The 23195-nt window shown below is 47.2% G+C and overlaps 2 protein-coding genes and 1 long non-coding RNA gene across 8 annotated transcripts in view; 1 reads left to right on the forward strand and 2 right to left on the reverse strand.

The window, feature by feature from the left end:
• Window positions 1-1867: 1867 nt before the first annotated feature.
• LOC135242355 (uncharacterized) lies at window positions 1868-10448 on the reverse strand. Of its 2 annotated transcripts, XR_010326316.1 has the most exons (3): window positions 10296-10448; window positions 2330-2496; window positions 1868-2156 (listed from the first exon to the last, which is right to left on the reverse strand). It is a non-coding gene; the product is annotated as an uncharacterized LOC135242355 (long non-coding RNA). The 2 variants fall into 2 exon arrangements; XR_010326317.1 differs by lacking the exons at window positions 1868-2156; window positions 2330-2496 and adding an exon at window positions 7296-7770.
• On the forward strand, window positions 9181-21105 carry brd7 (bromodomain containing 7). 2 transcript variants are annotated; one of them, XM_064313379.1, is made up of 17 exons: window positions 9181-9340; window positions 10447-10655; window positions 10862-10991; window positions 11287-11344; window positions 11533-11677; window positions 11828-11938; window positions 12399-12583; window positions 14178-14304; window positions 15478-15553; window positions 16197-16304; window positions 16952-17087; window positions 18088-18202; window positions 18479-18541; window positions 19174-19273; window positions 19669-19812; window positions 20133-20276; window positions 20464-21105. In XM_064313379.1, exons 1-17 carry the CDS (start codon window positions 9292-9294, stop codon window positions 20532-20534), a joined length of 1971 nt encoding a protein of 656 aa, XP_064169449.1. In that variant the 5' UTR covers window positions 9181-9291; the 3' UTR covers window positions 20535-21105. The 2 variants fall into 2 exon arrangements, with proteins under 2 accessions (XP_064169449.1, XP_064169450.1); XM_064313380.1 differs by having other exon boundaries at window positions 20467-21105.
• Window positions 21106-21279: 174 nt separating this feature from the next.
• adcy7 (adenylate cyclase 7) overlaps window positions 21280-23195 on the reverse strand; it is a 30400-nt gene continuing 28484 nt past the window's right edge. For all 4 annotated transcript variants that reach the window (XM_064313371.1, XM_064313370.1, XM_064313369.1 and 1 more), the window contains one exon: window positions 21280-22862. In XM_064313371.1, the coding sequence (XP_064169441.1) occupies window positions 22716-22862 (147 nt within the window). In that variant the 3' untranslated portion in view covers window positions 21280-22715. The remainder of the gene's footprint in view (window positions 22863-23195) is intronic.

The raw sequence follows: 23195 nt of genomic DNA on the forward strand, positions 1-23195 counted from the left end.
CCCAGTGCCTGAGATTATAAGACTACGGTTAGATGATTTTAACCAGGCAAACCAGCCCAGGGAGATGAAGTTGTTACGAGCTTGGATAGGCTTGGACATTTTCATTTACTTGTCAAGCACAGCAGAGAAATAAGTGCTAAAAAAAATAGAGTACCAGGGAGTGGTGCAGACTCCCGTCTGTGAGGCATTGCTACACGCTACATACTCCAAACGTTAACATGCCCCCCGTCATTAGTCACTGGTTTTTTTCCTACGCGTTGCTGGGGGTCTGTAGGCCAGCACAAGGAGTGACATGTGCTCTCTCTCTCTCTCTCTCTCTCTCTCTCACAAACACACACATTCTCTCTCTCTCTCTAGCCCTACAGACAGCTGAGGGGGGCTTACACACCACAGGACACTGTACATAAATAATACTAATGTTTTTGTACATTATGGTCTCAGAACATCGTGTGACATTCCTGTCAGACTCGCGTCACATTCAAGTCAACAAACCTTTTTTGATTCGTACTGTCACACTTTAAGAATGGATAGTAATTAATACTTTGCATATGAATTGATGACTCGTTCAAAGATGGGAAATATAGATAATGAAAGAAGCCAATTACATTGCAAATTTGATAACTACACCAGTGAAAAAAATGGCTATCTGGGTCTCTCTGCAGTAACCAAATTAACACCTAAAAGAGACTAAAACTGAAGAGAATTCCGTTTTAAGCATTTATTTGTAAGTATTCATGTTGTAAGAAATGCGAGATCCAACTGAAAAATTTGACAAACACTTTCAGCAGTACAGGGGAAAACAAAACGCCATTTCCTGAGCGCTCCCTGATCAAAAGGCACCGAATGACGGCGAATGAGAGGAGTAAATTAATACACTATGGATGCAAACAAAGAGATGGAGTTGAGTCTGACTCTCAGTGTGATCACCAGCAGGGTGTCAGGGCTTGACTGACACATCAAACACCTGCCAGGACTGCAGCGAGCGCACAGCGTTTTCACCGGCGCGGCGGTAATATTCGCGGCGCCTTCAACGCCGCGGCTGTCCCACAGCCGAGCCCGACGCCGTAGCTGTTTAAAGGAAAAAAACGGAAATGGAACCGCCACCCCGCCAAGCCGAAACCTTCGCCGATAATTACATGTCCGCGTCCTCCTGTTCATTTCATATGATTGGGGGGGGGGGGAGATTTGATGGAAATCTTATCTGTTGATTATGTGGCGGAGAAAGACAAAGGGAAGAGATGTGAAATGAGGAAGCCGGTGTTCGTCGCGGCGCTCCCCGTCCCCGAGATTCCTTCATCTCGCTTTCGTCGCTTCCGCGCTCCTCGCCCCTCTTAGCGGGGGGAAGACTTCTGGGAGCCAGTCACTTTCTCAGCCCCTGTGATGTTTTCCCGCGGATTACAAAGGGGCTTTGAAGCCGCTACCCTTCCCCTGTAAGCCTCCATCTGCGCAGGACCTCAGACGGACCCGCGCCATCTGGCGAACCGACGCCAAGACGGCGGAAAGCGATTGAAATACTTTCTTCAAAAAGCGGGGGGGCCGCCGGCAAATCTGTCGATTGGGAAAGCTTTTGTCTTTCATGTGTCCGTCGCGTTGGGAAGTTGCTTTTAAAAAAAAACCCACACCTAGGCAATCTCAGGTGGAGCAGCCTGGCGGAGGACACGGAGAGGCGGCAGCGTCTGCACGCGTGGGGAAACGTGGGCCGGAAGAACAATAGCCTCGCCTAATTACTCTTACCTGAGGGGAACCTTGTCAGGAAACCAGACAATTAACAGAATCCACCCTGGAGGAAGCCTCCAACTGCTACCCTTTCACCCCCTCCCCAAACCCCCACAACCACCAACCCACCACCCCCACCCCCCCCCCAACCATACCAATGCTGAGGGAATGAGGGGGGGAGTTCTGGCTCTATTCACGTGTGCCTTTTGCTGCTCACCTCCATGGCAAGATCTGATTGGAGCAAACGCGCTCATGTGACCGTGTGTCCGTCTGCTCGCAGACTGGCCTGTGAAGCAGCCAGCAGGCCTCGGGCGATTCTCTCAGACACAAACGGCCGGTCGGCTCTCCGCCGTCCGATAACGAGCGACGAGCCGGCGTTTCGGTCCACCTCTGACGGGCCTGGAGGCACACGCTCAAAGCCCGGACGCTACGCACGACCTCTGTGGGGATTAATAGAGGAGGACATTCGGAGACGTTTCATAGCGATATAAAACACATTCATTAACCAACAGGGAAAAAGCTATGTGTGTGGTTTGCACGTACAGAAACCATCCGTTGGCCATGATAGGCTCAGGCATAGTAAAGGAATCGTGTTTTATACCGTGTTCCATACCTGTGTTTGGTCTTCAGTTCCAGGTCTGGGCATGTATTCAGACCCTGGTGCGCCCACACTCCGGGTGACCAGTTGTCCATTACCTCACTGAGATCCCAGAGACCAGCTGTACAATTTGTTCATAGTGACCAGCTGTACATCACTTTGTTCATAGCGGACTTACAGCCCTAAGCCAAAAATAAAAAATGTCACCGTGCTGAATTGGGCTAGTGCTAAAACTAGGCTATGATAAAGCTGCAGCCTACAAGGGCAAAGCCGCCAGGGTGAAACAGGGCTCTCAGACACAATTACCCGCCTCCCTGGCACGGACCGATGCTCTTCCGGAGGGCGACGCAGCAGCACTGACCGCACAGAACTCAGAATGGAAGGCACGCGCTCACCTGCAGAGAATCTGACAGAATTACTGAGACCACAGGTGCTGTGGCACAACTGCAGTCTCGCTCTGAGCTTGGTCAAAACTGGATTCCACTGAGCACGCTCACGAATCACACACTTCAGCCACGGCTCTGGGTTCCTTATGAAGCAGGCTAGTCAGGCGTTTCACATAAGAGAAAGCCGTCACGACTCCGCTACAGTGTAGCATAATGGGTAAGGAACCGGTCTTGTAACCTAAAGGTCGCAGGTTCGATTCCCGGGTAAGGACACTGCCGTTGTACCCTTGAGCAAGGTACTTAACCTGCATTGCTTCAGTATATATCCAGTTGTATAAATGGACACAATGTAAATGATATGTAAAAATGTTGTGTAAGTCGTTCTGGATAAGAGCGTCTGCTAAATGCCTGTAATGTAATGCTGTGCCCTGTCATGTCTAGTTATGAGTTATAGTTATATATCAACGTTTAATGACCTCCTATTGTGTACCTGCTCTTCTTGGCCAGAGTTGGAGCCTTAAGCCTTAGCCCAAGTCCTCCTGTTTTATGTTTTTTTAATGTTTTATGTCTACCTGGCTCCCGTTTGAGTCGCCCCTCAGAAAAAGTGCACGTCGTCGAGAGAAACAGGAAAAGACCGAGCTCGGTCCAGCTACTAGTCACACTTCCTGGTAATAAGCATTAAACTCACGCAGGGACCATAGAGGGAGAGATGGAAGACTAGATCTATTTAACCTGCCGGGTGAGCGCCAGATGCCCGTTTTATCTCTGGATATCGCACTTCAAAAGAATAAACAGCGGTGTCTGTTCATTGTCAAGTGACAGCGAGAGCCAGCTCCTCCGTTTCATCTCCACAGATGTCCCCATGATCTGTGCCATCTGTGCCACACCACCTCCCCCTCCCCTTTTAGTGCTCCAGGGGAGAGGTGGCTTTTGGGGGGGGGGGGGGGAAAGGGGGGGATTGTGCCACGGTGCGCACAACAGGAAACAGTGCCAGCCATGTCACCCAAAAAAAACTAAGAAACATTTCCTTCAAAATTTACACAGACACGGAGACGATCGGAGACAGAATTTCAGTGGTGCTCCACGCATTGTCATAGCACTGACTTCAAACAATTGTGAGGTATAACGAGAAGGAACAGACATCTTCCATGGTGTCAGGGTTGTTTGGATATATACCGTTATTTTTATTAAATTCTCTAAGGGTGATTTTCTTTTGAGCGTATAGGTTCAGATATTTGAACTGAAGCCTTGCAAACACAAAAACAATTGGTTTTATTTTTAAGTCAGTTTTCACAGGACTGACAATGTAGACTTCATATCTGACAGTGCATTGGTGAAGATGGAAAGCTGGCTTTTGTAAAAATGTAGCCTCACCACTGATGTAGGATTAGAGCAGATGCTTTCAAAATGAGGGTCTCCTCAGACAGCTAGTGAAGTGTTTCATCGACAAGCTTCTTTCAGGTCACGGTCCGTCCCTTTCATACGCTTACTCTTCCGTCACTTCCTGGATCTCAAGCATTCCATCAGTCAGAACAACAGACGTGCCCCACACCGCATCAAACTGCAGTCTGCGAACGGCTTTCCCCAACGTCGAATAACAGTTTGTGTGAAGTTTTCAAAAAGCTTAGAAACTGGCAGAGGGCCATCGCCGAGCTCCCCAGCCTTTGAACCTGGGTCTCCTGCGTATTCCTCCCACCCTTGGATGCAGGCTTCTATGGATCCTGGAGAAGAGCCTCAAGCGACAGAAGTGAGACTCCCCACCCCCAAACACACGCGCGCGCACGCGCGCACGCACGCACGCACGCACGCACGCACACACACACACACACCCCCATACACATGCGCATGCAAGTGCGCGCACACACACAGACGCGCACACACACACACGCACGCACACACAAGCACACAAGTGCACACACGCGCACACACGCACACATACACACGCGCTGCACACACAACACGTCGTACCAGTACACGTACACACACAGGGACACACACGCGGTTACAACCACAAATGCACACATCACACAGTTCCCCTCCCCCCTCCCCCCTCCCCCAAAAAAAATGAACCCTGGAACGCAGCTTTTTAAAACAGCATAATACATTAAAGCACCACAAAGTACAAGACGCTGAGTCCAACATTAAAAGACAAGAACAGTAAGTGAGCTCCATGAAATATACATTAGAGTAATTGGATCAGTGAGTGGCAGCCTTGACGTGAGGAACCGACAGCATATCAGTGCTGCCACCACAAAGGATCTGCCTCCACACGGCTGTTTGGCATCTCAACAACTGGGACTGGTTAACGTTCAAGTGGGGGGAAAAAAATAAAATAAAATAAAACTATGATCTTTTCGGGAATTGCATGAGAGAATCGCGTTTCTACAGGTGTTCTGATCCGAGGCCAAGAACTATCCAGGGCCCCTCTCTCTCAGACTTATCTGGCAGCTGTGTACGCCCCTCCACTGTATGGAGCCTGCATACGGTTTACTGCTGGTGTCCCAGAGGATATCAAGGAAAGGCACGTCCAGCGTGCTGGATTGGAAACAGGGAGGAAAAACAACGGCTCTCTCCTCCACAAAGCGCTTTGGTTATAAGGCCATCAGTCTGATGAGTCAAAGACATTCTGATCCTGCTCTCATCGGCAAGTTTTATTCTTTGGTCAATTTACTTTTTTAAAATTTTTTTTTAGCAAATATGTTCTGCACACAGAGCTTTATCTGATTGTTCATAGGCTTAACTACAATTCATTCTACTGAACATGACTGATAAATGTCAGTTGTAGCAGGTTTATGCAAACTCCCAGATTTTCACATAAAGCACGAAGAGCATAATTTGATGTCTCGAGCTATTTACGTTCAGAAAAAGCAGTCGCATAGGCAATACTTACAGGTAATACAGACAAAGGCAAACAAAGTTGATGAGGCCTAGAAACAGCGGAGGTACTTTAAATCTTTAGAATGAATTATGTAGGTTTAAAAAAAAATAAAAAAAATCAGGCTAGCCATGTGGAAAACAGCTGAGGGAAGAAGAAAAAAACCGAGCGTGCTTCGCTAGCTTGTTTACTTTTTGCCGTTGAGGATACGTAATGACAGCACGAAATTCCAAGCGAACAACAAAGCGGGGAATGGTTTCCGTTGGGCTGCGGCTGTCATGTGAAAGACAGCCCCCCCCCCCCACCCCCACCCCCACCCCCGCTCTTGCCTCAGACCCACTGTTGTGGCAGAAGATAATACATTTCTTCACATCTGCCATTTGTTAGGCCTTCTTTGGTGTAACTGATCTCCTTTTAAATCCTGAAATGTACATGGACTTCCAGAGTGGGTGCCGTCTCACAGCTGAAACACGGCAGATGTACCCCTGGGTACCCCCCCCCCCAGGGCTGGGGAGGGAGTGTAGCTGGCATACAGACGCCTGCGAGACTCTGGGGGGGGCTGTGGCAGTGAGTTGCCACGTCTATCTTCAGCAAGACAAAAGGAGTAGCAGGTCTGGTCAGCAGCTGTTCTGGCTGGCCCCTCAAAAAATGGATTTGTCCACTCTCAGCCAAGAGGGTTGATATATATATATATATATATATATATATACACACACACACACACACACACACTACATGGCCAAAAGTATATGGACACCAGACATCCAATAGCTCATACAAAATTATGGGCATTAATATGGAGTTGGTCCACCCTTTGCTACTATTCCAACCTCCACTCTTCTGCTTTATACTAGATGTTGGAGCATTGCCGCAGAGATTTGCTTCCATTCAGCCAGAAGAGCATTAGTCAGGTTGGGCACTGATTGGGTGATTAGGCCTGGCCCACATTTGGCTTTTCAATTGATCCCAATAGTTCTGGATGGGGTTGAGGTCAGGGCCCTGTGCAGGTCAGTCAAGTTCTTCCTCACTGTTCTTGACAAAACCATTTCTATATGAATCTCGCTGTGTGCCTGGGAGCATTGTCATGCCAAAATAGGAAAGGGCCTTCCCCAAACTGTTATGGAAGCACAGAATCATCCAGAATGTGATTTCATGCCGTAGCATTAAGACTTGCCTTCACTGGAACTAAGCGGGCTAACCCAAACCATGAAAAACAGTCCAAAACCAAGGCATGTCCAGATACTTTTGGTCACACAGAATAATATATATATATACACACACACACACACACGCACACATACACACTCACATTCATGCACACACCAAGTGTGCACAAAAATGTATGTCTTCACCAACCATTGAGGACCATACTATGGTTAATATTGATTGAAGAACCTTCTAACATCCAGACTTCGGGCAGAGTACAACTAATGTTGAATCGGTGTTCACCTGTGCTTGTGCTCCACCTGATCCAGACCCTCGTAAAGGAATTTTGTGTACATTCTTCATTTATCTAATTGTTGACTCCAGGCTTCCTTCACAGGGCTCCTGCAGTACCAGACAGAGACAGCATGCTGCCAGAGCTCAGACTCTGACAGATCAGGAGCTGCAGATCCCTTCAGTTCTAACTGAAGCCCAACAAAAATACTGGCAAAATTAGACTGCATAAGTAACTAATCTGATACGTACAGTACAAGCATTTGAAATGGCCAAAGAGGCGTAACTTTCAGAAGTTTTATTCACTTTCTACTAAAAACTTGATTGGAATACAATAGAAAATGCGGTGGTGGTGTCCAGGAAAAACACATGGGAATTGTCTGTAGAATTATTTTGGGCAGATGAAAAATGAGACATTGTTAACATAGCCTACGAGTCGCTTTTCAACCTGACCTCCAAGTCCAGGGTGTATGATTGGAATCACTGATTACATTCTCTGCAATCTGATGAATTCAGAAATGAGAACACTTGATCCAAGGCCCCGCCCCTGGCCTCTTCATAAAACCTGAAATGTGCTTCAAAGAATGTACAATATCTTCCTTCCATGAATAAAACATCTGTCGTCCGTTGGTATGTGCAATGTGTGGCAATCTAACTGAGCATATCTCTACTGAGGACAACAGGTATGGTCGTACAGCATATCGCTCTGATAAACCATGGGTCAGTGCGCTGTCGCTGCAGAGATGTCCTGCTTGGGTCTAGGGCAAGAGAAGACCCTCGCTGTGACCCACAACAACAACAACAAAAAAAACTTCAAACAAACAAGAAAGGAGCAAACACTGCTGCTTGAAATTGCCATGAAAGCCAAAGCCCAGAAAAAGGCCAAGGATCAGCGACTATGGAAAGGGTGCAATGTGGCTGGCCCGTCATGTTGCATTGCCAAAACAAAGATAAAATATGTCCCTTGATAGCTTAAAATTAATCCAAAATCGCATCCTCCATATCTAAATCTAACATCCAGCAGAGGCACCCTCCAGTGTATGAACTGATCCCAACAAAACAAAAGCTGAGACAGCATTGACCAGCATTGGCTGTGCTGAGGGAAGACCGGGGCAACAACCTATTGGTTATTTATGCATGAGGGGTCCCATTGTTTCTATGCTCTTTGCGTTTGGGGCTCTGTCACACACACAAAGCAACTGTGGGCTATTGTAGCGTTGCACTTACTGGACCCCACAAGACCCACAGTCACCAGCTAGTCTGAGTTTTCGTCTCTGTGGCTTTTTGAATAGCACTGAACCAGCACCTCACTGGTGTTAAGTGGTTATATTTAAATTAGGGAATCTTAGTAGAAGAGTGCTTGAGTGTGTCTTATGAGTAATCCATTTTCGGGGAAAATGTCTTCCCAGTAATTTTTGTGTTCATGCCTTAAAAAAAAGTTATGTATCCATACCAAAATCCATTTCAATTGTCAGTAAGAGGGCGGTCTGCTTTTGAGGTGAAACTGCAATGGGACTCAGTTTGTCTCCCACAGCTTGACCACAAACTAATCCTCACAAACAATCTCTGCCCGCCATAGAAAGCAAGTCAGCATTTTAAAACCGACCAAGAGATGCAGTTACTTTTCGAAAGCTGTGCTACCACGGATAAGCAAGAAACACGTTATTTATGAGTCAATTTTCATGAACTTTTCTGCTTCGACCTCGAACAATACGTCGTGATTGCAGCGCCCACTGGTGGCCTGACTAAAACCTACAAAGGGCTTTATACTGGCTGTGAACTTCTGTATAATTAGGTGTTTGAAACTTGGGATATACTGAAAAAGGAACAAGAATTGCTGAATTGCTGCGCATGGAACATAAAATTGCGATTGCCTGTTTTAGTTTGAGTGTATACAAAATTAGCATGTAATTTGCCAAGTCCGAAAGAAACAAAGTTCTTGTTTTTCTTTAAATATATTTAACATGTTAGACTAAGCGAAAAAATAGCATTATTTTATTGTTTTTTATTTAGACATTTTTTTTTAATTACAATACTAGTCTTTTAGGTTTATGAAAAAGGCATGGGATTTGATTGGGTAAATAACAAGATTTTTCCACTTTTTTTAAACTCCTGAATAATCAATTCTAACCACCCGCCAGCTAGCGGCGCTGCAGGAAAAAAAATTACTGAGTTCAAACTGCCTCTGGATTCAACTACAAATCCTTCCAGGTACAAAACAAAGAAGCACGGGTCCGCCATATAATTTGTTCTGTTAGGATCCGACTACAGAATAAAATATGGGGAAGAAGCATAAAAAGCACAAGTCGGAGAAACACGCATATGAAGGTAAGTTGTTCGTACCACATCTCATTATTGGCGGAACCACAAGGAACCGGAAAGTTAACGTTAGCTACAGATGTGATCATCTATGGCCCGCTTTTAACCGGGCAGCTAACCGGCTGGAGTCTTGCAGTTAACGTTAACTGATTGATCTAGCTAGCTAGTAGTAGACTATCTGTCATTTGCCAGAATTATTCAGCCAAGCCAACTGAGGTTACATAACTGTATAGACTGACATTGTTAACGTAGCGTCAGGTCTATATTATTTCCTAATATAATTGGCTATTTGGCTAAGTTTATTTGCTAGCAATATTACAAATGGCAATTGAAAAATTTACCCAGCTCTAACGTTAGATAGTCTAGCTACATCGCCAACTTACTAGACTAGTTCGTTGGCCAACTGTTTCATTTTCTCCTGCATGCTGTATCGGATACTATTATACTGCGGCTATCGTTGCTAACATAGCTAGCAAATATCACTAGACCTAGCCAGCTAGATGAAGTGAATATTTCTGTTAGTGCTAGCTAGCCGCAGATCAGTTTCTATCCTCAGTATTCTTACCTATTCCTTAAACTATAGGTAGACTGCTGTTAGGTAGCCGATTCAAGTAGCTAAGCGCTTTCTTGACGCAGCGCCCTGTGCACGGCCTGCGTTTTGAAATTCCCGGGACTTTGACATTGTCAGCGGCGGTTAATGACGACTGTATTGCCGTTATCCGAAACATTAACTAGCCAGCTAGGGTTTTAGCTAACTCTGCAGTTGTGACAGAAGTGCTTTTTTAGCAATGATAGTGATGGTCCAATACAACTTGCTAGGTCAATGAATAAAGTAGTCTAATTTAATCGACCAGCTAACTGATTCTTCCGTTTTGCATTAGATGATTTATCAGTATTACATTAATTGTGAAATGTTGAACGGTCTCCACGTAGAAGTACCAATTTCGTTACTGGACAAAATTACCTTGCAAGTGAGATGTCCTCTGCTTGAACCTTTCCTTTCTCTTGTAACTCCGGCGTTTGGAACGATATCCATCTTGTAAGTTGTGCTGTGCTACCTAATGTCGTTGGCTAACAGTTACCTATCGTAGCTAACACCATGTTCTCCCACCCAGAGTACGTGGAGAAGCCGCTGAAGCTAGTTTTGAAAGTAGCAGGAAACGAAGTGACTGAACTCTCCACTGGAAGCTCTAGCCATGACAACATCTATGAAGATAAGACAGATTACGAAAAACACAAGGACAAGAAAAAGAAGAAGAAAAAGAAGGGAGAAAAGGAAAGAAACAGTCCCGTGCAATCGGGAGATGAGAAGAAAAAGAAAAAGGTGTAGTACGCTAGCCGAGTTACGGCGATGTGATCAAACGGAGCTAATAAGCTTCGCATGGGTAACACCTGTCAATGCAATTAACGTCAGCTGACTACTTAACGTTAAATGTGTTACTTGAAGTCCAGACTATGTTATTGGTTTCGTCTTATAACGTAAAGCTTAGTTCAGTTAACTAACGGTATGTTTTATTTTTTATGTTCAAGACGACTAAAAAGAAGAAGGGACAGGATTCCATGGACACCGATTGGGATGACAGGGAGCGAAGTCACACCCCTATTCGGTCAGATCTGTCCCAGGACAAGCACCTCACTCCATCCATAGCCAAAATGGACGGTAAGAGCCTCTTTTTAAATTAAAAACATTTTTGTCTTCATTCGCCAGCCTAATACCTAACCTCACCCTTCCCATAACAATCAACTGGAGTCGATTGGGTGTGGACTTTTGCTGACATCTCAACGTGTTCTTACTGGCGAGCCATAGGCATTAATATATATCAGAGTGGCTTATCTCTGCCTTGGTAGATGAATAGAGTATTTTCAAGGTGCTTGTAATTTTTCCTGTTGCATTTATTGTGTGCTGCCCGGATCGTCGGCCTCTAAGATGTGAGTTTTGCGTTCCTGTTTTGCAGAAAAGGAACAGACTCCACTGCAGGAGGCTCTAAACCAGCTCATCAGGCAGCTTCAGAGGTCAGATTGGCTGTTCGCTCTGTTCTTCTCTCCTGGCCCTTTGCCGGGCTCGTCTAACTGTCCTCTTTGTGCAGAACATGCGCTTGTATCATTCCAGGCATTCAGTAACATGGGCCTTTTTCCTCAGTGTAGTGTAATGAGTGTGTGATGCTACGGTTGGGGAAAGTCAGGATGGGTTTCTTCTGCAGGAAAGACCCCAATGCTTTCTTCGCCTTCCCCGTCACCGACTTCATCGCCCCGGGATACTCCCTGATCATCAAGCGGCCCATGGACTTCAGCACCATGAAGGACAAAGTGAAGAAAGAGTACTACCAGGCACTGGAGGAGCTGAAGGTATGACATCATCACTCCCCAAAAAATGGCTGCTTTGGTGACCTGTAAAGGGGACTGGCTCTCAGCATCCAAGCATTGGCAAGGATACGTCTGGGCCATTCTGCTTGTGCTCATACTCCGTTAAAGCTGCTCTGTGTTTGTCTGTTTCAGGCGGATTTTAAGATCATGTGCGAGAACGCGATGATCTACAATAAACCTGAGACCATTTACTACAAGGCAGCAAAGAAGCTTCTCCACTCCGGCATGAAAATACTAAGTCCGGTAAGCACAGTTATGCATTCTCAGTATTTGGATGGGTGCCACTGAAACTTCCTGCTTTCCTGTGTTTACTTTTGTCCTCTCAGACTTGCACTGTAAAGCTCGTTGGTTTTTTTCCCCATGATATTGTTGCACTGTATGAACAGCAGGGGGAGCTAGTACGCTGCGTTCAATTGTGTTTATTCAGCACTTCCTATCATTTCTTGTTTATTTTGGCAGTTCTTGATTTCTACTTTTTTTTTCTCTTCAAGAAAGTAATGTCATTACTGTTGTTTTTATTTGTCTCTCCGGCACAATGGTTTGTGGTACATTTTATTTAATGAAACATGAACATGATTCATTGTTCACGTGAATAAAGCAGTGTTACTGAGCTGGGCAGTTGCTCAATTCTGTGCGATGATGACTGTGAGGATGCTTAAACTGCTGTCTCGCTGAGCACTTTCCCCCGTTTGCGCTGCTCAAGGAGAGGCTGCAGAGCCTGAGGCAGAGCATCGAGTTCATGGCCGACGTGGAGAGCACCACCAAGGAGCAGGGGGAGGCGGAGAAGGAGGACGGCGCCGGCCCGGAACATTCCGCAGACGCGCCGGTGCCCGCGGACCCGGGCGAGGCGATGCAGTCGCCCCGGAGGATCAGCAAGGACACGCCCAGGTGCCTCTGCCGCCCCGAAACCCCGCCGAACCCATGTGACCTCGCGTGTCGCTTAGCGACACCGTTTCCACAGCGACCTGGTTTACGGGGTTCTGTGACACTGTTGCCCCAAACGGACACATTGCTGATGACGTGGAGTTGGTACACCAGGCTTTAGAGTAAAAGCTGATCCAGATCAGCGTCCGCCGCTCGTATCTGGGGCCGGGTATGGGAGGAATGCCTCGGGCGTGTCCGGGCCTGCGCGGACATCTCGCCGTGCGTTTGAGGCCGCTGAATTCCTTCCCTCGGGGCGGGGTGCGGGGAAGCGAGTGGCGGTCGCTGATGAGCGGGCGACAAGTGTAACGGCTTCTGTTCTGGAGAGAAGAACGAAAGGAAATCAAAAATCTCTCGGGTTCGGTTTTTGTTTCTGTTTGGTTCGGACGGTTCTTTGGCCACCAGATTTCCCCATAGATCAAAGTTCTGATTCCCACACGTCAAAAGCATACCAGTTTCAGATGCAGCCGTGAATGTCTTCCGTTCATTTGAACAGGCGGTGAAAGTGTGCGAGTAGCGCTCTGCTTGCTTAAAGGCGTCCGATCTTCTGGTCATTTGTGGATTTTTACTGAAGTCCACGTTCCATAGCTGGCTCAACATTTCCTGTGAAGCGAAATTCTAATCTGGTACAAATCCAGCAGCAGCAGTGTTTCTCAAAGCATGCGGTGTCCCATCTCCCTGACGATCTGGTTGCCGTGGCTTTGGCCGACACGCTGTTTTTAAAGTCCCGCCCCCCCCCACAAGCACAGCATTTTGGGTTTCCTGTGAATCACGCCTGCTGACAGAAGAGCCAATGTTATGTTTCCCAGAACTGCTGCAGTGTGTGTGCACATTAATACTCTGAAGCGAATGACATGCAGTATGTTTCTGTACGCATTAACCTTCTTGGTGATTTAGTGTCGATCTCTCCTTTAATCCCATGTGAAAGTGTTTCTGACTCGTGGTGCTTTAAGTGCTGGTGTGTAACCACTCTCGTGTGTGTTTGTGCGTGTCTGTGTGCATGCGTGTGCTTGTCTATATGTATGTGTTGTGTGCATGTATGTGTGTGTGCGTGTGTATGTGTGTGCCTGTGTGTGTGTGTGTGTGTGTGTGTTATGTGTGCGTGTCTGTGTGTGTGTGTGTGTGTGTGTGTGTATGTATATATGTGTGTGTCTGTGTGTGTGTATATATGTGTGTGAGCGTGTGTGTGCGTGCGTGTGCTTGTCTATATGTATGTGTTGTGTGCATGTATGTGTGCGTGTGTGTGCGTGTGTGTGTATGTGTATGTGTGCCTCTGTGTGTGTGTGTGTGTGTGCCTGTGTGTGCGTGTGTCTGTGTGTGTGTGTGGTGTGTGTGTGTGTGTATTGTGTGTGTGTGTGGTGTGTGTTTATGTGTGGTGTCTGTGTGTGGTGTGCTTGTCTTGTTGTGTGTGTGTGCATGTTGTGTGCGTGTGTTGTGTGTGTGTGTGTGTATGTGTGCCTGTGTGTGTGTGTGTGTGTGTGCCTGTGTGTGTATCTGTGTGCGTGTATATCTGTTTGTGTGTGTGTGTGTGTGTGTGTGTGTGTGTGCGCCATGTCTCCAGACAGGACCGGGACTCCAAGGACGAGGCTCTGAAGGCTGCGTCTCAGGCAGAGAAGGAGCTGGAGCAGATCAGGAAGATCATCGAGGACTCGGGAGGGAAGCTCTCCAACAGGGATGTTCTCAGTGAGGTGGGACTATGGGCTGGATCCTGACCTAGCTCAGCTGTCTGAAATGCATCGTCATCAATCCTAAACCCTGTTTTCCCATTTTTTTTATTCTTCAATTGAACCTTCGTGACGCAGGCAGTGCTGTTGAGTTGAAGCACGTGACTATTGTCTAACCAGGGAGACCTGGCCAAGAGAGCAGCTCAGTGTACACAGATCAGGAAGTGAGCTTTTGCAGCTGATGGTTAGGGCCTGTATGTCAGCCAAACTTACTGTGAGAAGATCCTGATTCATCCCGTATTTCAGTGGTAAAATATTCCAATGGGCTTTTTGGCAGTTATTCCCATTGTTGTAGGGCTCCCATTGCATTATGTACACAGACCTCCTGGGAATCTGACCCTGACCCTAGTAATGGCACATATTCTTGTTCCAACTTGTCGGAGGATTCCAAAGAACAGATCTTAACATCACATGTTGGTGTCACGTTGAAATATATAAAAGTGACAGTGAACCAAATGTTTTTTTTTATTTCTGTTGTGCTTGCATAAGAGCTATGGTTTTACAGGAGTGTGTAAATGTAGTGCAGGAGTGTGTAAATGTAGTGCAGGAGTGTGTAAATGTAGTACAGGAGTGTGTAAATGTAGTGCAGAAGTGTAAATGTAGTACAGGAGTGTGTAAATGTAGTGCAGGAGTGTGTAAATGTAGTGCAGGAGTGTGTAAATGTGGTGCAGGAGTGTGTAAATGTAGTGCAGGAGTGTGTAAATGTAGTGCAGGAGTGTGTAAATGTAGTACAGGAGTGTGTAAATGTAGTACAGGAGTGTATAAATGTAGTACAGGAGTGTGTAAATGTAGTGCAGTACCTCAGCAGGCACTGGCAGCAGTGCACACACTGTGTTAGCCTAGCTGTGTCTGACGCTCCTCATGCCCAGTGCACTTCTGCTGGTCCCTCTGCGGTATTTTCCCCCGGGTGTACACAGGGCTCCGGTCCAGACCACCGTCCTTGAAGTCGAACGGGAAATGAGCGCGCTAGCTTGGCCCTCCAGACCGCAGACCCATCGCTGCAGCCAGAGCTCTGCGCAGCACAGCCTGCTCCTGTGACCGTTTTAGAAACCTGTTCCTGGAAAGCCATGCAGCTCGTAACCCATGTTTTTCTGGTTTTTTTTTTCTCTTCTCTCTTCCTTACCGTCGGGTTTTTAGCTGGAATTTGACCGTCGGAAGCCAGACGGGACGACCAGCCTGGGCATACTGAACGCGGCCGACCTGAGCGCGGGAGGTACTGAGCACAGCGACCCGGCACTGATTCACCGTGGTTCTGATGCGTGTTCAGGCACGATGTGCAGCAGAAGTGGGGCCAAAGTGGGCTCAGTCTCTGGCTGGCAGGGTCTCAAACACACACACACACAGTCACACATACACATACAGACAGACACACACACACACACACACATACAGACACACACACACACACACAGACACACAAACACACACACGTACGCACACGCAGAGTCTCAAACACACACACAGACACACATACAGACACACACACACACATACAGACACACACACACACACACACACGTACACACACGCACACACACGCAGAGTCTCAAACACACACAGACACAGACACACACACAGACACACACACACACACACACAGACACACACACAGACACACACACACGTACACACACGCAGAGTCTCAAACACACACACACAGACACACACACACAGACACACACACACACACACAGACACACACACACACAGACACAGACACACACACACACACACACACATACAGACACACACATACAGACACACACACACACACACACACACACGCACGCTGGGTCACTCTCCACATGTGGGCGATGGTCCCCTCGCTCACGCTGCTGTTCCTCTGTGTGCCGCAGACTCGGGGTACTGCCCCGTGAAGCTGGGCATGATGATGGGTCGCCTGCAGACGGGCATCAACACGCTGCAGGGCTTCAAGGAGGACAAGCGGAACAAGGTCACGCCCGGTGAGTCGCGGGCAGCGCCACGCTGTGCCCGCTCGCCTCGCTCGCCCACTCGACTCGCTCGCCGCGCCACGCCACACCGTGCCCGCTCGCCTCGCCCGCCCGACTCGCTCGCTGCGCGGGGCACACGGCGCCACAGGGGTCTGCAGCCGAGCGGCGGCTAGGCTAAACGAGGAGAGCGCTTTACACGTTTTAGTTCTCCGTTCGTGTGCTCGCTCGCTGCTCCAGTATGTGCGCAGTGTACCGGTTTTCTTTGTGTGCGGTGGCATTGTAACAGATTTATTGATTTTTAAATGATATTTTTATAAAGATAATACATTTATGAAATGAGAACCTTCCATTTTCAAATAATCAGCGCAATCCAATCTCTAAAACCTTGTACTGCGACCCAAGTGTGAAAGTGCAGCAGCTGAAAAGCTGCTTATTGCAGTGTGGTGAGGCAGTAAGTGTGATGCCTGTGTGAGACTTCTTTATTTTACGTATCCAGCATGCATGTGTTTTTGCTGTAAGGTGAAATTTGCAGCGTGTTGTTTTCAAACTGTCATACGGGGGGGAAAAAGCGTAGTTTCACGCAGTTATGTTTTCTAGCTCTTCTCCTAGCGGTTCTGTGCTGAGGTTGCGAGTTTGAATCCTGGCTGTGTCTTCCGCAGTGTCGTACATGAACTACGGACCATACAGCTCCTACGCTCCAGTCTACGACTCCAGCTTCGCCAACATCAGTAAGGAGGATTCGGACCTGATCTACTCCAACTACGGGGACGAGTCCAGCCTACAGGGACCAGAAAGGTGTGTCCCATTCACTCATATGCGCCACAGTCGCCGGATATACAGCTGATTATCTTCGTAATACTGTTTGAAAGAAATTGCAGAAAGAATGTTTTTAACCTGATTCTTCCCTCTGTCTAATATTTGCGGGTGCTTGGGAGATTAATATCCACCCCATCGGTTTTCATAAGTTGCTACCAGGCCGGTAGTGCATTAAATCACGTCTTTTATTGTTTGAATTATACCACTCTTTTGAAAATGCGGTAATATTAGATTGAGTCAGATACGTATCGATAGAGAGCAAGAAGTGTATTTACTTTTATTTTTATTTTTCTTAACCGATTGAAAATGTGACTTCTATTAAATGCTCACTTTTTTCTTTGGGAATAGTTTGTCACTACACATATTATCCGATATGTCCTGAAAACAGAGATGACTGCCAATGTGAGGTGTAATGGAAGCGCACCTGTTGAATAGAGTGTTGTGCAGTAACTACAAATAATGTTACATTCTCCTGCAGGAAATATCAATTCAGTCTCACAGAAAATGGAGTTGACTGCAAAAGTAAAAATGTCCTGCAGCACTTGTCCTCACTCTCAGAATCATGGTCTTGTTTGCTGTGTAAAGCAACGTAATACATATTCACCAATGTTTCTTTGACCCTTTGAGATGGGAACAAGCCTGTAGCTCAGCTTTTACTGTCTGCCTTTGCGTGGATCTACACAGAGTAGTGAAAACACGATAGTGGGACTCTGTTCTAGCCTGAGGTCTTCCGTTTCAGTCTGGAAGGAAGGGGAAGGTGTGATTCAGACAGTGCCACTGGCCGAGGCGTAGGCTTTGAGATAAACGGCACATGGCCATGCCAAAAAGTCAGCCTGTGCCGCCAGGACATCGGCCAATCAAAAGAGAGGAAGAGGCATGAGAACAGTGTGTTCACTTTGGGGTGGGCAGCTGTGCCTGAACCGTGATTGGTGTAAATCCAGGGTGAGAATTAAACGCTCTCGTCTGGTTGCCCCGGCAGCCTCCCAGAATTCCTCACAAAGACGGACGAATACATGGACACGCTGGCGGACAACATGTTGGACACGCTGACCGGCGGGGAGCACTCCAGGAGTCTGAAGGAGATGGAAACTGAGGTGAACCCGACTCTCTCTGTCTCTGGAGGGTGGGAGGGAAGGGGTGGCTCTGATGGAGCTTAAGATGGCCGCGTGCTGATGCTGTACAAACAGCGAAAAACGCACGTGCGCGGCGTTGCGGGTAATCTTAAATCAGACGTCGCTTCCAGCGTCTGGTAAATGAAAGCGGGCCTCCATCAGCGCACCCTTGTGCTCTCGCTGTGTGACAGCCCGTCTCTGTTATTACCCCGACTGTGTCAATGTTGGCTTAAGGAGACTCAATATCCTCCTCCACAGCCTCAGAGCAGCCAGAGTGAGGAGGAGGTGCCGGAGGAATCCGAGCCAGCGCAGGACGTGGAGGTAAGTCCTGGGGGGGGCGTGTGGGGGGGCGTTGTTCTGGGCCGCGCGGGATTATTGCTGCAGCTGTGTAAACAGCACCCTGCCCTGCCTGTCTGGGGTCCTGCTGGAGTGGGGGGGGGGGGGGGGCAGGGGACGAGCGACAGCGAGGCTCCCGCTGCAGGCCCCGCCCATTCGCACGCTTACTGAGCTGTAGGCCCCTCCAATTTCCCCTGCGGGGGGGAGGGGGGGGGCAGTTTGTTTTACAGTGGAGTCTGGAGGAAAATCCTGCCTGTGAAACAAACCAATCAGCAGCACTGATACTCAGCTTGCGTTGTCTGGTGGGGGAAATAAAGCGATGCATGCTAAACTAAATGAAAAGGGAATAATACTCAGAGCCAGCTGCTTTCCCCAAAACCACATTATTTAAGACAAAAATGACCAGCATGTCCAACCAATCAGTGCGCACAACAGAGGACGTGTTCCTCCTGAGCTGGGTACCCTGCAAAGACTGTTGACCATGTGAGCGCTGGACCGTGAGGCCATTGCTTTTGTAGTCTAGGCGATGGTAATCCTCCTGAGGACTACAGAAGCCTGCAGTGTCCAAGACGTTCATGTAAATGAGCCCTCCTCTGCTAATTTCCTGTTTCCTGCAGATAATTCAGCCTGAATCCAGCAGCAAGACCAGCCTGACCTCCCTTAGCTCTGTGATTGGGTTAGGGCTGGACCTGGAGCCGGAGACGTTACCCTCGGAAGGTACGGTAGCTGAAGTAGCAGTCCCTGTAGAATGCTCGCCGAACCGCCTTCTGAATGATCTCCTACTGAATCTGGCACGTGTCTAATGACAGAACTTGGATTTAATCCAGAAACCGTATCTCATGCTGCTGAGGCAACCGGTTCTTGTCGTGTCTCGTGGGATTGATTTTTATCGCACGCGCGCTCGGAGGGATGCTGAGTATGTTGTGCGCTGATGAACACACTGTAAGCCTGCTGTACAACAAATGATTTCAGTCCGAAGATAAGAAGGATTAGTGCCTACAAGGGATTAGATGCAAGTGGGCAGGGAGCTGCATGCCCGTTTCTTGACAGGCACTCTTTTTAGTCAGCTACGCCGGGACTGAGAGTCACCCCCGGGGTCCTTTGCGTTACAGAGGCCAGGCAGTTCCAGCAGAAGCTGGACGAGACCACCGTGCTGCTGAGGGAGCTGCAGGAGGTCCAGAACGAGCGCCTGAGCACCAAACCGCCGCCCAACATCATCTGCCTGCTGGCCCCCAGCGCCAGGGAGCTGCAGCTAGGTAATGGCGCCTGTCCTGTCTGTCCTGTCCAGTCCCCACTCGCAGAGAATTCTCTATCTAATGCGCTTGAGTATAAACTGATGTGAGGAGAGGTTTTTGTCTGGATTTGAGCAGAGTTTGTTTTTGTCTGGATTGGAGCAGAGGTTTTTGTCTGGATTTGAGCCGAGGTTTTTTTTGTCTGGATTTGAGCCGAGGTTGTTTTTGTCTGGATTTGAGCCGAGGTTTTTTTTGTCTGGATTTGAGCCGAGGTTGTTTCTGTCTGGATTTGAGCAGAGGTTTTTGTCTGGATTTGAGCAGAGGTTGTTTTTGTTATTTTCTAGCTGAGAAGGTGACGGAAAACCTGGCCCATCTGGCCAGTCAGGTGAACCCCGGTGACATCAGCAGTGTGTACGGAATCCGGAAGGCCATGGGGATCTCCTTGCCAGAGGGGCTGCAGGAGGACAGTGTGGTAGACCTCACTACAGGTGAGCACACACACACCCATGCACACACACATGCACACACACACGTGCGCAGGACAACACACCAGCCTGCATCCACACTACTTTGTTCAGCTAATGCAGTAATCAATGAAGAATGACTACAATAACGTGTTGGAGACAGATTTGTTCGTTTTTTGGATTGAAAGCGTTCTCTCTCTCTCTCTCTCAGTAGCAGAATCCCTGGAGCCAGAGGACGCCCTGCTTGAGAATCAAGAGGAAGTTCCGGTCTTAGTAGTGTAAATGCCTACACGGCTTCACTGGGACTCAAACCACAGTCCTGGTGGTAGCAGTGTAAATGCTTTACTGGGACTCAAACCAGTCCCAGTGGTAGCAGTGTAAATGCTTTACTGGGACTCAAACCACAGTCCCAGTGGTAGCAGTGTAAATGCTTTACTGGGACTCAAACCACAGTCCCAGTGGTAGCAGAGTAAATGCTTTACTGGGACTCAAACCACAGTCCCAGTGGTAGCAGTGTAAATGCTTTACTGGGACTCAAACCACAGTCCCAGTGGTAGCAGTGTAAATGCTTTACGGGGACTCAAACCAGTCCTGGTGTTAGCAGTGTAAATGCTTTACTGGGACTCAAACCAGTCCTGGTGTTAGCAGTGTAAATGCTTTACTGGGACTCAAACCAGTCCTGGTGTTAGCAGTGTAAATGCTTTACTGGGACTCAAACCACAGTCCTGGTGTTAACAGTGTAAATGCTTTACTGGGAGAAAAGCATTTACATCTGCAGATGTTGTACAGACGGTGTTTTTTTTGATTGAAGTTTGTATGAGTTTTTCACAATAAACCTCTTTTTTTTCTAATATTTGTGTTTTCAGCTCTTCTTCATTCACACATCAGTACTTGTGCATCATAGTGGTGCAAAAGTTCACAATACTCACGGTTCATTTTGGTTCATTTTCGGTTTTGATGTCACCGGTTCAGTTCAGTACTCTTTTTTTTTTTGGTGAAGCGGAGGAAAAAGTACCATTGCCAACTGTACTTTCAACTCGGACTGAAAATACTTTATTAGATACTGTACTGTATAAAACGGGAAAAAGCTCACTGGTCTGTTCCTGAAAGCTGAAGTAAGGAACATGATAGTAACCTGTGATAGTAATGACACTCGATGCAGGTTAGGCAGATGGCAGTAATGAATTAAGGTCATACAGCAGTAAACCAGCAGACCCTCCATGGTCATCATCTTCCCTAGGCACATAATCAGGTTTTTTTGGATGCAGTCCATGTTTTGTTTTTTTTTTACAGAAAAGATGTTTCAATTAAATCACTCTCGACACTAGGCTTCCTAACAAAATATATAAACAAGAATTAACCAATAGTAGGACTGTGTAAAGAAAAAGAAATCTGAGCACTCTGTAGCAAAGCTGGCAGTATGACAGCACTAGATGTACACTGAGCTCAAGATGCAACATTTAAGCAATGCAGCATATGTGCAACAAACGGCACTTCGGCCTTCCAGACTGGAGAGGATCAACACAGCAATTAGATACTTCAAAACCAAGCGCAATCCTACTGTGCAAGTCAGACCTGGGTCACATAAGTTTTTTTTTTTTTTTTTTGATTCAAATACTTTTCTGTGCTCTACTGATCTTGCCTGGAGTAATTTAGCCTGCCAATATGACCAGAAGGCGGGGTCTGCGCTTTTTGAGAGTACTTCATTGGTTCCAATACACCAGACAAGATCAGTACAGCGTAGAAAACTATTTGAATCCAAAACAAATACGTATTTGACCCAGGTCTGGTGCAAATGGTTAAATCACAACCTGTGTCTCGTTTTTTGCCTTTTTTTGGACATACTGTACTACGTGTTTTAAGAAAGACTGTTTCTGATAATGAAACTTTCCCTCCTCACACACTCCTGATGTGAACATTACACAGTAATAAAACAAACAGTGCTTATTAGCAAGGCTTTCGCTCTCAGGCTTCAATATACAAAGCAATGTTCAATACTGAAGCAACTAGCATGAAGAAGGAAAGAAAAAAAGAAGAAAGAAGATTCCTAAAATGTGACTGATCTACTCCCTTGTGTACGCACCTCAGCTCATATACCTGGACATATGTACAAATCTGCTGCTCTGTAATATGTGCATGGAGAATAATGTATTTGTACGGTAAAATGTGTAGCCTACACATTACAGTTGGATAATTATGTAATCAAACAAAAGTACATTTAACGTCTAACCGTCACGACTGAGACCCACAGCACCTCTGTCCTCCGTGTCCGTGGCCAGAGTCAAGTCGGCGGTGCCTTTCGCAGTCCGATAGGCACACGGGAGCTGATCCTTCATTTCCGGGGACACGGTGCTAACAGAAGCACCCGCCCCCCTTCCCAACATGGCTGCCCTGGGGTCAGGGGTCAGCGCTGAAGCAGCAGCAGCAGCAGTTCTGGGCTGGGTGAAAAAGCTCTATCCGCTCTCAGCTCAGGCCCATGCACTGTGACTTGCTCATGTCCGTGCAGACGAAGTAGGTGGTGAGCTCTCCCTTCCCCTTGACGTTGATGGGACCCCTGCACTCACAGAAGTAGCCCAGCTTCAGCAGCACGTTGGAGGTCTCCTCAGTCACCTGCACGGGCACAGACAGCATCCAAACAGGCTACTGCATAGTCTCATAACACCGCATATTCTGGTCGAGTAATGAATTATGTACGTATAAAAATATAAATATTTTTTGAATACATACACATAGCCAAGCTATTGTTCATCCATTGTGTCATAAAATTAAATTTTCAAATATATTTATTCACCCTCGCAGAGTGAGTTGCAGAACCATCTTTAAAGTGATGTCATGGCCCCGTTAAAGCCATTTTAAAAAAAAATCATTTTATACAGTGGCTTTAATAGGTCACTGATGGAAAAGACACCACTGAAGGATAAATCCCTTCCTGTTTGACTGGGG

This window comes from Anguilla rostrata, chromosome 16 (assembly GCF_018555375.3).
Source record: "Anguilla rostrata isolate EN2019 chromosome 16, ASM1855537v3, whole genome shotgun sequence".
In the NCBI taxonomy this organism is placed as follows: Eukaryota; Metazoa; Chordata; class Actinopteri; order Anguilliformes; family Anguillidae; genus Anguilla; species Anguilla rostrata.

Coding starts and splice junctions, on each gene's coding strand:
- brd7 (XM_064313379.1), top strand. CDS start 9,292: ATGGGGAAGAAGCATAAAAAGCACAAGTCGGAGAAACACGCATATGAA. Junction 11,939..12,398: donor GCATGAAAATACTAAGTCCG/GTAAGCACAGTT, acceptor GCGCTGCTCAAG/GAGAGGCTGCAGAGCCTGAG. Junction 19,274..19,668: donor GGAGACGTTACCCTCGGAAG/GTACGGTAGCTG, acceptor TTTGCGTTACAG/AGGCCAGGCAGTTCCAGCAG.